Here is a 12,781-nt window from a genome sequence, read left to right on the forward strand (position 1 = left end):
ATTAGCTCCGTTTTATAAATGGGGACACTGGACGTCAGAGAGACAAGTGACTTGCCCAAGGTCATACAGCTATTTAGCAGCAGATGAGGTGGGAACCAAAGCCATGTCTTTGGAGTCTGACTGCGGGTCTTGACACTGCCCCACAGAGCCCACCCTCTGAAGATGGGACCTGGGTGACATTGCTCTGAGGTCCTTACCCTGCCTGAGGGTCCTGTCCAGAAAACTCCCTTTTGGGGACCCAAGCCACGTCCTTCTCCCACTTCCTCCTTTCTCTGCCCTTCTAGTGGCCTGTCCTGAGCTGATCAACCCACAGTAGGACACTTAGGGAAGATTTTGTCCTATCCCTTCATTTTTAGATGAAATGGAAGCCCAGAGAGGGGAAGGGACTGGCCCAGCACTGAGTTCACCCACTGCCTCTGCTGCTTCTTGTGAGGACAGGTGTGTCACCCCACCCACCAGGCCCCTACCTTGCCAATAACGTCGTTGCGGCTAAGCTTGTCCTTGTCCATGACAGTGATAATGATGGTCGTCTCCCTCAGCTTCTCCGTGGGGATATCAAAGGCAAAAGACTCGTTGAAGATGGGGTTCAGGTTCCTCTTCATCGTCACTGTCTTCTTCTTCTCCACCCGCTTGTCTTTGTACATCAGCCACACCTTCACATAGGGATCTGGGGGACGGGTAGAAAAGAGGTCAGAGGAACAGTGTGGGGGCTCCCCGGGATACCCCTCCCTCTCCAGGAGTAGCAGCTGGGCCAGGAGGGGCTGTATGCTTCCCCCAGATGGTGAGGAAAGCCCCAAGCAACAATGAGAGCGATCTGGGGGACCAGTGGATGGACAAACTGGAAGGGACCTTGGCCATCACCTAGTGCCCTATTATGAACAAGGAAACTGAGACCCACAGAGGCCAGGTCTTGCCCAAGGCCACAGACGACAGGTGTTTGAGCTGGCGCCGGAGCCCAGGTCTCCCACCACAGTGCTCCCCTTCTCCTTGATTCTGGTCAGCACAGAGTCCAAGATGATACAGACCCTGAGGGTGCTCCAAAGGGGGTCACCTAGGGCTCTAGGGTAGCGGAGTTGAGATCAGAGGTGGGGGCGAGAAGGTCAGGGGTGAGTACCACAGCTCAGACCCTGCTCTCCACATCCAGCATGACCATGATGTCCCCAGAACCTCCCCGGTCCATCCACCCTCTGTGTCGAAAAGCCCCAGCACCTGATGTGCCCCCGATGTCCATGGCTTTGAGGTTCCGGGCTTTGATGATGTTCACGATGATGGAGTTGGCAGAGGGGTTGTAGCAGAGAGACAAGAGCAGCTCCCCTCGGCTCCCCTGGGAGGGAAAGGTTGGGGGTGAGCCTGGGCTGTGGGGAGGGGTGTCCCCCCACTTGCCTCGGCTCCCCTGGGAGGGAGAACAGGAGCGGTGTGGGGACGAGGGGAGAGGGGACAGTTAGAGATCTCTCCGGCTGACCCCACGGCCCCAGGTCCCTCCCTGCCCTGGCCTGGGTGCTCACCCACCCCCATCTGTCACTTCTGTCACACCTCGTGTCTCCTCACCTAGCAGTTCTGTGCACTGCCCTCCATGGGACCCCTCCTCCCTACACAGGTGCCAGGTCCTTTACCACAGATCAGGCAGCTCCCCCCAGGGACCAAGCACCGGTGCTGAGACCAAGGGTGGGAACTCTGCACCCCTGGGTGTCCGTTTGCACCTTCCCCACCACCCTCCTGACATTACCAAGGTTGCAGGGGGACTAGGACCAGATCTGCCGGCCCTGATCTGCCAGCTCCCCAAGCCAGGGGCCCACAAGTGGGGCCTTACACTCCCATCGCTGCATGGCTTCAGATCCTTCCAGAAGGTCTGCATCTGGGTCAGGTCCACCTTGTTGAGAGGGATGGACACCTCCCCAATGGGGTCATTGCGGCTGAACCGGTCATAGTCCAGGACCTGGAGGTAGAGGATCCTCTGCACCACCTTCTCGTAGGGGAAACCTGGTGGACAGACAGCACAGGTGAAGAGTGGGACAGAGGGGCCACACGGGGCCTGAGCAGGGCGACGCTCCAGGGCACAAAGTCCCTGTGCCCCATGCCCACCCGCTGCCACCCCACTGAGGTATGGCGTGCAACAGCTGAATTCAGACCTTCCTGAAGCATTAGCAGGAACTGTCACCATCACACTTGTCCCTCTTGACAACTCTCCAAGGTGGACGGCATCTTGTACATTTTACAGATGAGGAGACAGAGCCTCGACGGCTTACATTACCTGCCCGCAGTCTCCCAGCTACTAAATAGCAGAACTGGGACCATTTATGCACTCCTGTGTCACGCATCTGTCTTGGTGGCTGGGCAGGGGCCCCTCTCTCCCCAGGCAGCCCCGCCACTGCCAATCATCCCGGGACAAGCCTGGACAAGTGGCACTGTCCGAGCTGGCCTCTGCCTCCAGAAAGCCAGCCCCAGGAGGCCTCGGGTGGAGGGGAGTGGCAAAGACACAGAAACAGGAGCGAACGCGTGTCCTCGGATGCTGCACTTCTCCCTCCAGTGATCAGCCTGTCCTTCACTGCTCCTCAACAGATCCCGAAGCTGTCCCCTTCTCCATGGCCACCTCCCTCATCCCAGCCGCTGGGACATTCTGCCTAGACAGTCACCAGAGTTTCCAAACCTCCCTCCCTGCTTGCGCACTTTCTCCTGCCGTCCATTGTCAACACAGCAGAGTGAGCCCTTAAAAATAGAAATCCCATCACAACACTCTCCTGCTTAAAGCCTTTCAGTGGCTCCCAGCGCACTTAGAGTAAAAGCCACGTGCCCTGCCTTGGCTTTGAGTCCCTCAGTACAACCTGGCCCGCTGTCCTTTCCCGGCCCCTCTTGTGAGCACTCTCCGCTCAATGATGGGCTCCAGCCACACCAGCTTCCTTCCCCGCGTTCTAGTACCCGATGTCTCCTGCCTAGAGGTGCCTCCACCACCTGCCCTGGCCAAAACAGGTCTCAGCTTTCCTCCCTGACATCCCAGATGGCGTTGGGTCCCCTGTTCTAGATTCCAGCACTTTCTTTTCACATCACGCACCACGGGTTGTAACAGAGACTCATCTGTTTCCTTGGGCCTGACTCCCACCAGGCTAGGATTTCCAGGAAGCAATCTCTGTCCTCACCCACAGTATCCCAGCATCCAACAGTTTCTGGCACGTAGTAGGCACTCGATAAATATTTGTTTAAGTGAATCAATACTTGTAAGGATGAATAAATGGCACTCAAATAGCCTGCTGGAGCGGCAAGAGTGTGTTGCGGGGGGGGCGGGTGAGGAGGCTGCAGGGGGAGCCAGGGGAAGGAGCCTGAGGAAGGGCTGAAGCTGGAGTCACTGGGCCTGGGGAGGCTTGGTCTCCTCTGAGGAGAGGCCAGCCTGGGAGGCACAGGGGGTGCAGGTCAGCCTGGAGGCCTGAGGTGGTGAGATCCTGAACCACGGTGTGAGCAGGAAGGAGAGAGGACACCCGACACCTTAACCTGGCTGGTGGAGAAGATGTGGGGAGAGGAAGAGCTCCGGAGGATTCTAGCGCTTTCAGTCAGACGCTAGCAGAACTGCCTCTGACGGGAGCAGGTGTGCTGGAAGAGGAAGTCCTGTGTTCCCCAAACTCCCAGCCCTTGAATTCCGTCAGGGCTTCCTCCTCCCACCAAAGGGGGCTACATCTTGCTCATCTCGGGAGTCCCCGGGGACCTGCCCAGTTGACCTTTGGCATAGATTCAGGTGAATAGTTCTGGAAATGTTGGAGGCTCCAAGAGGTCCCCACATCAGAGACAGCTCTCTTCAGCAGCAGAGGAGGTAGTTTTTTATTTAGCAAACACCTAGTCATCCGTCAGAACCCATCCTGAATGGCCCCTATTCTGGGAAATGTTTTCCAGCACCATCAAGGGGAGCGGACCGCGGGTTCCCACAGCATCTGCCGTGCAGAGTATGGCTTGGTTGTCTACACACCTATGTCCTCCACTAGATTAGGAATGCCTTGAGGGCCAAATGGTGCCCCCGTCTTTTCTGCACCCCCCCAGTACCCAGCACAGCACCCAGCCCATAGTCGGTGCTGGATAAATGTCTGCCCAAGAGACCAAGGGATTGAAGCTCTGCCCATAAATCTCGCCCCACCAGCTGGCCTCATACCCCTCCAGAGAGCTGAGCCTCTCCCATCTCTAAACTGGTCGCCACACTGAACTGGGAAGGAGAAGGGTCCCCCCGCCCCCCACAAGCACCCACTAGCTCACCCTCAACGATTCATCTAAGGTGAGCTCGCTGTCACCTTGCAGAAGGGGTGGGGTGTCAAATGGCTGGGACACCAGGTGGGGAAGATCCCCTGGGGTGCACACTGAAAATTCTGGAGCACCGAGGCAGCTGCTGGTTGGAGGGATTTATTCTCACTGGCTGAACGTGTCAGGAAAGGATAATGGCTTCTTCAAGCGGAGTCCAGGCACCAAAAAGGCCCGGGACACAAATGGCTCCCTGAACACAGCCCAGCTTCCTGGTTACCTTGGCGCCTCACAGGTAAGAGACAGAGATGGCCTACAGAGGGGGTCTGCAGGAGAGAGGAAGGGCATCCGCCTCAGCGGCCTCTAGGAACCAGGAGCGTGGTTCAGAGCTGCTGTTCCCATGCGTCCGGATGTGGGGCAGGGGTGCGGGGGGAAGGGCTCGGAGAAGGGGATCAGGCGTGTCTTCGACAAACCGGTGTAAAGGGTTTTCTGGGCGTTGTAGGGGCTTTCACAATCCACTGATTTGTTTCGTCCTTGTATTGCTATCCGTGTTGTACGGATGCAGAAACCACGGCCCAGAGAAGTTCAGGAACTTGCCTTGGTCACACAGCCAGAGGGGGCGGAGCTGGGTTTCGAACAGCCGGCCTGGGCCATAGCCTGTACTCTGGGCCACTACACTACTCCCGGGGTCCCCCTCTGGGCCCTGGCCCGCCTCCCCCCGCCCCCCGGCCGCCCGCCCGCCGGGCTACCCTCCTCAGGACGAGTCCTGCGTCCGAGCTGAGATCCCAGGTGCCGGCCGCGCTGGGCTCCTCAGTCTCTGGCTCTGGTCCGGCACCAGGAGGCCCTGTCACCTCATCCCAGCTGGACGCGAAACGCCTCACGTTAGCGGGGCTGAGACACGCGCCTGTGTGGGCGAGCGCCAGCAGACGCGTGCGTGCGTGCGCGTGCGCACCGGTGCGTACGTACATGCGTGCGCATCGGCGCATACGTACATGCGTGCGCACCGGCGCGTACATGTGCCCCTGGGTGGGGGGCATGGAGGAGGGGAAGGCGGGACTCTGGGTGGGGGCGGGGGTAGCACCGGCCTCACCTTCGAAGAGGAAGGTCTCGTTCCAGTGGGGGTTCAGGTTCTTCCGCTTCACCTTGGTCTCTAGCTTGTGCTTCTTGTCTGGCAGCAGGTAGATCTTGACGAAGGGGTCGCTGGTGCCGCTGAAGTCCTTGGCGGGCAGCTCCTGGGCCTTCATGATCTTCACGGTGAGCGTGGACTCCTGGAAGTTGTAGCCGACACTGAACTGGATCCGGCCCAGGTTCTCCCGGCTGCAGCCCTCGTGGGCCTCGTCCTCTTCGGAGCCTGGGGAGAGCTGGGGGCGGGGCGGGGGGAGGAAGGCCGGCAGGGTTGGGGAGGGTTCTGCTTCCCCCCCTCTCCACCCCGGGGGGCCCCCACCACAGCCCAGCACAGTTAGGAAGCCTCCCTGGGCCTGAAGAGCTTGCTCTCCCTCTGGTCACCATGTGGGGCTGGCGGTGACCCGTCTCACTCACATTCACACCTGGGTGAGGACGGTCAGGTCACACGGGAGGGGCAGAGCCAGGACAGCCCCTGTCCCCCGAAACCCCAGAGCAGTGTGCACCCTACTCCCCAGTCTCCCCTGGAAGCCCTGGGTCTGCCCACTGCCCCTGCCCCAAGCTCCCGTCCAACGCTGCTTTGGCCTCCCCCGTCCCGAGCTCCCCCTCCCACTGTCCCGCCTTCCACAGCCCAGCGGGGCCCACTGTGAAATGCACCAGCACAAAAGCCCCAGATGAGGGAGATTGTTCACATCCCAAAAGAGTTTACCAGGATATTTCTTTGGAAAGTGAGTCTCTGGGGTTGAGGATGATGTGATTTACAAAATGAGAGGTGAGTTTTCAGCAGCAACATCTAATTTGTGTAAGGCATAGATCCACGTGGGGATGCAAAAAGTACAGGTTCCCAGGCCCCATCCCGAGAGAGCCTGACTGGATGGGGCTGGAGAGGGCCTGGGCAGCAGAGTTGTTTAGAAAGCACCTCAGCTCACTCTACAGCACACCCACACCAGGGCTGAGGACCACCGGGAGGAAGGGCCCCGCCTGCATTCAGCCTGCAGCTCCCAGGGGCTGGCCCTTGGGCCAGCCCAGCAAGGGACATACACATGGAGGGTGGTGCGGGTGTCCCCTTCCCATGCTGACTTTGAAAAACTAGGGGGAATTAATTTGGGGGAGGGTCTCCCAGGCAAGTCTCAGCCGTGGCTGCTCATGGGAATACCTGGGGAAGTTTCCTGGCTTCCTGGGTCCCATCCCAGACCCAGGGGTCCAAGTGGCCCAGGCATCCCTCTCTCTGAAAGCTCCTCAGGTGACTGGGTGAGAGCCCGAGTTGCGGCTTGTGGTACCACATTTAGGACGAAACTGCTGGCCCAGTTCCTCTCCCCACTTCCCCTACAGGAGCCTTCCCTGTGCCCTCTCCTTCCTCCTAGGAAGCGGCCCCAAGCTCTGAAATACTCCGTAGTACAGATAGTAAGAATATATATAGTGTGCACCTACCATGGCGGAAGACTCTCACATCACCTTCTTACTGAATCCTGCCAACAGCTGGGCGAGGCAGTTATCACCACTCCCTAGCTGAGGAGACTGGCTCAGAGAGGTTAAGTCACACAGCCAAGATTGCACAGCATTATGGATCCTCTCTGACTTGAGAGCCCACTCTTTCCACCAAAGCAGGCTCACATCCCAGGGCAATTTTGAGACATCCCCCCAAGCCAGTGAGAACTCACCTGCCCCAGGTGAGAAGATTCAAATCACACTAAGAACAGTAACCACCAGGCCTGGCCTCATCCTGTGCCCTGCGCTTTGCGCTCATCAACTCCCTCCGACATCTGGATGAGGCAGGCACTACCATGTACCAGTTGGGTTTCAAGGAGAGAGAGGTGATTAGCTTGCCTCAAGTCTCCCATGAGGCAGTGGTGAGTTGAAACTCGAGGCCAGGTCAGTGCCCAGCTATCATGGGTGTCCTTCCAGCTCCCCTCACTCCGACACTCAGATCCAGCATCTGGGGCTTCATCAGCCACACCCTGGTCCTGCCTGGAGCTGGAAGGGGGTAGGGGCTGAACTACCTTCCCTGCTCTTCCTCACAGTGGAAGAGGGTCCCTCCGACTCCTACCCCTTGGCCGGATCCAGGCAACCCTGCAAGCTCCCCTCCAGGCCCACTGAGAATGTGGCTTCCCGACCCAGGGAAGTTTTCCCGTGCTCCTGCCCGTTGCCGGTACCAGCCTCACTCCCTGTGCATCTTAGATTCTGCACCTGCAGAACGGAACCATAAGATCCATCTTGCGAGGTTCCTGGGATGGTGTAAATGGGCTCAGGTCCCTCGGCAGCCTGGCCCCTGCCACTGCTGGCCCTGGGACCAGGAGCCTGGGGCATGCATGAGTAAGCAGTGCCGGCAAAGACCACTGCCCCTCCTGTTCCTTCTGTAGTTTGGGTGGAGTCCCTGGTGACTGGAGCCCAGGTGACCCCAGCCCCGTCTGAGGTCCCTCTGGTCACTTGGCTCTTGGTTCCCAAACCGGGTGGTCTGGGGGTGAGAGGCCCAAGGTGGGCCTGGCTCTGTGCCTGTTCCCAGCTTTCCCAAACCACAGTCCCAAGCCCTAATTAACCAGCCAGGGCAGCTTGAGGAGCTGTTTCCATGGCAACCAGACTGGCCACCCCTACCAGGGCCCCAGGGGAGGTGCGGCGGGAGCCCCTGCTCCAGTAGAAGCAAGCATCAAAAAGCATGCCAGGGCTGGGGTGACTCAGATGGGGGTGTGGCCTGGCCTCCTCTCTGACCCCTTTCCCTCAGTCCCTTCCTCTGGCCAGCTGTGGGCGCCTGACTCCTGACCCCCAGCTTCTGAGAGCCTGGGGCCTGCTTGTCTTCCTCATCACCATTAATGACAATGACCCAGCTTTGGCCTAGGGCTGGGCAATTACACCTCGCCTGCCCACCTCTGAGCTTCCGCTGAGCCCATGAGTGGGCCCTGAGGCTTACACTTCCTTCCTCTGCCTGAGGCTGTCAGTTCCTCCCTGGGGGCAGCAAACGGCCCGTAAGCTGGCTGGGAATGGACTGCTCCTTCTTGGAACCTAACTACCAGGAAGCTGTAACCAATTAAGAGGCTGGGCAGGGAGGCAGAGCGGGTTGTGGCTGGCCCATCCAGAGGACAGTGTGGCTGGGCCCACCTATGTGGGTGGGGGAGATGGACAAGAGGGCAGCAGAGGGCCAGGCGTGCAGGGGCCTATGGTGGGGGTGGTGCGTAGAGGCCCAGGGGAGACCAGCTCTAGAACAGGGAAAATCTGATGCCCGAATCTGGATGCACGCAAGAGAAATGCAGATCCTAGGGCCCACCGCAGGCCTGCTGACTGGGAATCTGCATTTTTAAAAAAAGTTTTATGTATCTAAGTCATCTCTATACTCAACATGGGGCTCGAACTCATGACCCCAAGATCAGGAGCTGCGGGCTCTTCCAACTGAAACCAGCCAGGCGCCCCGTGGGAATCTGCATTTTAATGAGATCTCCCAATGATTTGTGTGCATATTATAATTTGAGAAGCGCTGGGCTAGAAAGGGGCAGTGGGGGTGGATGGTTGGAGCTGGCTGGAGCCCTAACCAGTAGAAGGGTGGGGCCCGGGGGCTCTGGGGCCCCAGAGAGCGTGGCAGCTGTCATGCCAGGGCCTGGGCAAGGGAACTCTGAACTGAATGATGTCAGGACTGGCAAGGGCTTGAGAGCCCACAAACTCTCCCTCGATCTACAGAAGGGACTGGGGAGGGGACCCGGGTCCAGGGAGCAGAAATGACTCGTCTGCGGTCACATCCAATAGGAACACAGCGGGCACCAGGTTCCCAACCTCATACCCTAAGCCTCCCTTGGGACTTGTGAGCTGGCAAAGCTCTGACTGACGGCCGCCTGCAAACCGCTGGCTGCCCCATCACAAGGTCCTCGCCCTGGGGCCCCGGCCCTCCCCAGGCTCTTCCCCCAGCACAGGTGAAGTACAAGGCTGTGACTTACTGCTGCCACCAGGGGGTGAGACAGGAGCCTCAACCTCTCCCTTGGTGGAAACGCCCCAGAACCAGAGGGCTGGGAGCCCCGTGTGTGCACAGAAGGGTGTGCACGGAAGACTCTCAGCACAGCTGTTCCCTCCCAGGAATCAGGACGGGGAGGGCGGGCAATTTCCTACTCTCCTTTTGTCTTTGGGCCTCAGCTGGCCTCCAGCAATGGGGGTAAGGGGAGGTCCCTGAGAGAGGGACATGAGACCCGCTCCACTGGGAGCTCCACCTCAGACCTCCCCTCACTGGGACACCGCTCCAAGAGAGGGGACACATTCTGCCCCAAGCATTTCTTCCTACGATCATAAAAATCCCTTCCATGAGTAGGGTTTCTTGGACCCCCGCTCAACCCAGAAAGAGACTAGAGGAAGATGGGCATTCTTATTCTCACTGGACAAATGAGGGAACTGAGGCACAGAGAGCCTGTTCTGGGGAAAAAGCTGAGAAAAGAATCCAAGCCTTGCTCACTCAGTCCACGTTGGTTCCCCTTCCCGACTGGACAACCCCCACGCTGTCACCAACTGTCACACGCATCCCGGCCCCGGCCTCCCAGTTCAGCTCCTGCCTGGGGCCCCGGCGTCCTGCCCTTCTCACCATGAGCATCTCACTGGTGAGGGAGTTGACGAGGTCCGAGACGGAGGAGCGCGGCTCAGTCCGGCGGTCAGACTCATCATGGGGTGTCTGGCCCGGCACTGGGGCTGTGTTCACTGCCTTCCCTCCTGCAGGCAACCTGGAGGTGGGGGGAATCCGAATGAGCGCAGGTCGGGAGGTGGGCTGGGCCGGGCACCTTGGCCGGGGTGGCGGCAGCACCTCCTCTGAGACCCAAGCAGCCACCCCCTCCTGCAGGCCAGCAGGAGCCGAGCTCTTGTCCACAGGGAGGCCTGGTTTTCACCTAGAGCAGCGCTGGGGGCCCATCTCCCTCACCTTAGCATGATGCAGCTCGACTGCCCCTGTGGATGCTGAATTGGTGGGTACTCGCACTCCTCCTGGTCCCCAGAGAACGCCCCACCACCCAGTCACTGCCTGCAGGGTGGTCTCTGAGCGTGCCCCCGGCCCCAGAGGCCCCCGGCACCCCTGCTCGCTCCAACCTGGCAGGGGAGGCTCCCCAGGTGGCATGTCCAGGTCACCCCTCTGCATCATTACCCTCTGCAAACACGCCCAGGGTGCTAGCTCCCAGAGGCCCCACCTGTGTTTGTTCAGCCTGAGGGCACACAGGTGCCCTTCAGACCTGAGACTGACCAGCGGAGGTCAGGACCACTGTCCACACCTCTGGCCAGTAGAACTTTCTACGATGGCAGCAGTGTTCTATGTCTGCGCTGTCCCTATGTGGCTACTAAAGCATTTGAAGTGGCCAGTACGACTGAGGACAGAATATTTCGTTTTGTTTGACTCAAACTAATTTAGATTTAAACAGCCACCTGCGGGATAGGACGAGTCTACACCCGCTTGCTCCCTAGTCCCCACCTGCCTCCCGCTCTGAGGACTGCGTGTGGGATAAGGCTCTCACCCAGGGTCAGAGAGAGACGGGGCACCACCGAGAAGCCCCGGATCTGACCATTCCACGCGAGGCCCTGTGTGCACCCCGACTCCATGCTGCTCCTGGGAAGCTGGGCTCTCTGGCCCGGCAGCTGGGTGCTGAGCCCAGGCTCCGTCCAGCTGGGGCTCAGGAAGGGGCCCTAAAAGCGTGCCCAGGGACCAGGCTGGAACATCTCATGAGCAGGAAAGGTGGGGCAGGCAGCGAGGAAAAGGCTGGAAGACTGGCAGCATGGGGCTCGGGACAGGCTACAAGAGAACAGCTCTGAGAGTCCCAGAGCCTCAGACTCGGAGACACACACAGGCTAGACACACCCCCTCGGTATGGACCAGCCGCCAGCACACAGGTGACCACGACAGGCAGACAGACATGCACGGAATCTGCCAGGCCCTGGAGGGGAGATACCAGGACCCAACAGCAAGGTGTGCGCGTGCACACGCACGCACGCACACACACACGAGTGCACACAAGCCCGACAGACACCCAGGGGGCACCAGGGAGAGAATGGCACAGCAACAAGGCAGGTCGACCAGAGCAGTGAGATGACACACACACACACACACACACACACCCAGAGATGCACACTTAAATCCCGAGAGGAAACATCCAGGGAGACCCGGGCGTGCCAAGGTGTGCGTGTGAATCGGGACCGACTGAAACAGACCAAAACGGGGAGCCGTTTCAGGGACAGACACCCTGAGAATCAGACGCACGCGCACCTGCTGTGAGAACCTGGCCCTGCCTAGACAGCACGAGACACCCCGTCCCGCCTGGGGCCACCCCGGGGTCCCTGCCAGAGGTGCGGCCACAGCAGGGCACGCCCGCACGCACGCACACACACAGGGACACACACTCGCGGACACGTGCTTACACAGACAGGCACGGGGAGGAAGAGGACACCGAAATAGCTGGAGAGGTAAAGTCAGGTTAAAAATAGAGTGGGACAGGAGGAGAGCGCCAGATTGACTGCTGAAGGTATGAGAAAGTCGGAGTTATTTTGGCCACACCACAGCATCAGCGCAGCTGCAAAGCAGCCTGGGAAGATGGTCAGCGCCACTGAAGCTACCGGAGGTCACGGGACAGAGAGAGACAGGGAGACAAGTGCACAGAGAGGCAGAGGGAGAGGCGCAGGGGCCCCGTCACTGGCCCAGGGACATCCCTGTGAGGAGCAGCTGGGAGGAAGGAGAGGGGGAGAGAGAGAGGCCAAGAAAGGTTAGTCGGAGACTAGTGAAGAAGGCTGCAGGGTGGACAAGGGGACGAGCGAGGCGGCCGAGAGGAGAGGCAGAGAGGAGGCGGGGGACACACACCGGGACGGAGGAAACATGGTGGTTTGGGGGCGAGGAGAGCGATGGGGGTGGCCAGGTCCCCGCCCTACCCCGTGCCCCACTCGGGGGGTGGGGGGTCACGGTGGACACCATTCGGATCCCAAGGAGCGATGGAAGGGATGGCAGAGAGCATGACATGGGGATGGATGCAGGGCAGGATGGGTGAAGGCAGCAGGGCACGGGGGCCAGGGGTGGTCCTGGCCTCCTTCCTTCCTCCCTCCCGGGTCCAACAACATTCTGTTCTTGGGGCCCACAGTACTGAGGCTCTGGGCCTGGGAGATCCCGGATGGGGGGCTCCCAGGCCACCAAGGATCCTGGGAGGGAGGTACTGACCAACCTTCCCGTCTCCATGTTGCTCGCTAGATGCACCCCTACTTTGTTTGGGAATTGGAATGGCTGTTCCTCCTCCCAGGGCCCTCCTGTCGCCCAGGGACTTGCCACTGGCAGAAACCTCAGGGGCTGAAAGTCCACAGCCAAGGGGTCAGCTGGATGGTAAAGGGGGGGGGCGGGAATCAGGGCAAAAGGGCAGACAGACTCTGGGTCTGGAGGCAGAAGCTGAAGAGAAAGGGACAGCTGACCCAAGCCCAGCATTCCAAGGTCCAAAGAGCCAGGGCTCCAGAGGAGTGG

At 59.7% G+C, this 12,781-nt stretch overlaps 1 protein-coding gene across 7 annotated transcripts in view; it reads right to left on the reverse strand.

The window, feature by feature from the left end:
- Positions 1-12,781, reverse strand: part of SYT7 (synaptotagmin 7) — a 61,527-nt gene that overhangs the window by 4,956 nt on the left and 43,790 nt on the right. For all 7 annotated transcript variants that reach the window (XM_032414268.1, XM_032414263.1, XM_032414262.1 and 4 more), the window contains 5 exons: positions 9,890-10,025; positions 5,306-5,576; positions 1,811-1,980; positions 1,210-1,324; positions 468-667 (listed from right to left, as the gene is read on the reverse strand). In XM_032414268.1, the coding sequence (XP_032270159.1) occupies positions 468-667; positions 1,210-1,324; positions 1,811-1,980; positions 5,306-5,576; positions 9,890-10,025 (892 nt within the window). The remainder of the gene's footprint in view (positions 1-467; positions 668-1,209; positions 1,325-1,810; positions 1,981-5,305; positions 5,577-9,889; positions 10,026-12,781) is intronic.

Source organism: Phoca vitulina, unplaced genomic scaffold (genome assembly GCF_004348235.1).
Source record: "Phoca vitulina isolate PV1807 unplaced genomic scaffold, GSC_HSeal_1.0 scaffold16, whole genome shotgun sequence".
NCBI classification, from domain to species: Eukaryota; Metazoa; Chordata; class Mammalia; order Carnivora; family Phocidae; genus Phoca; species Phoca vitulina.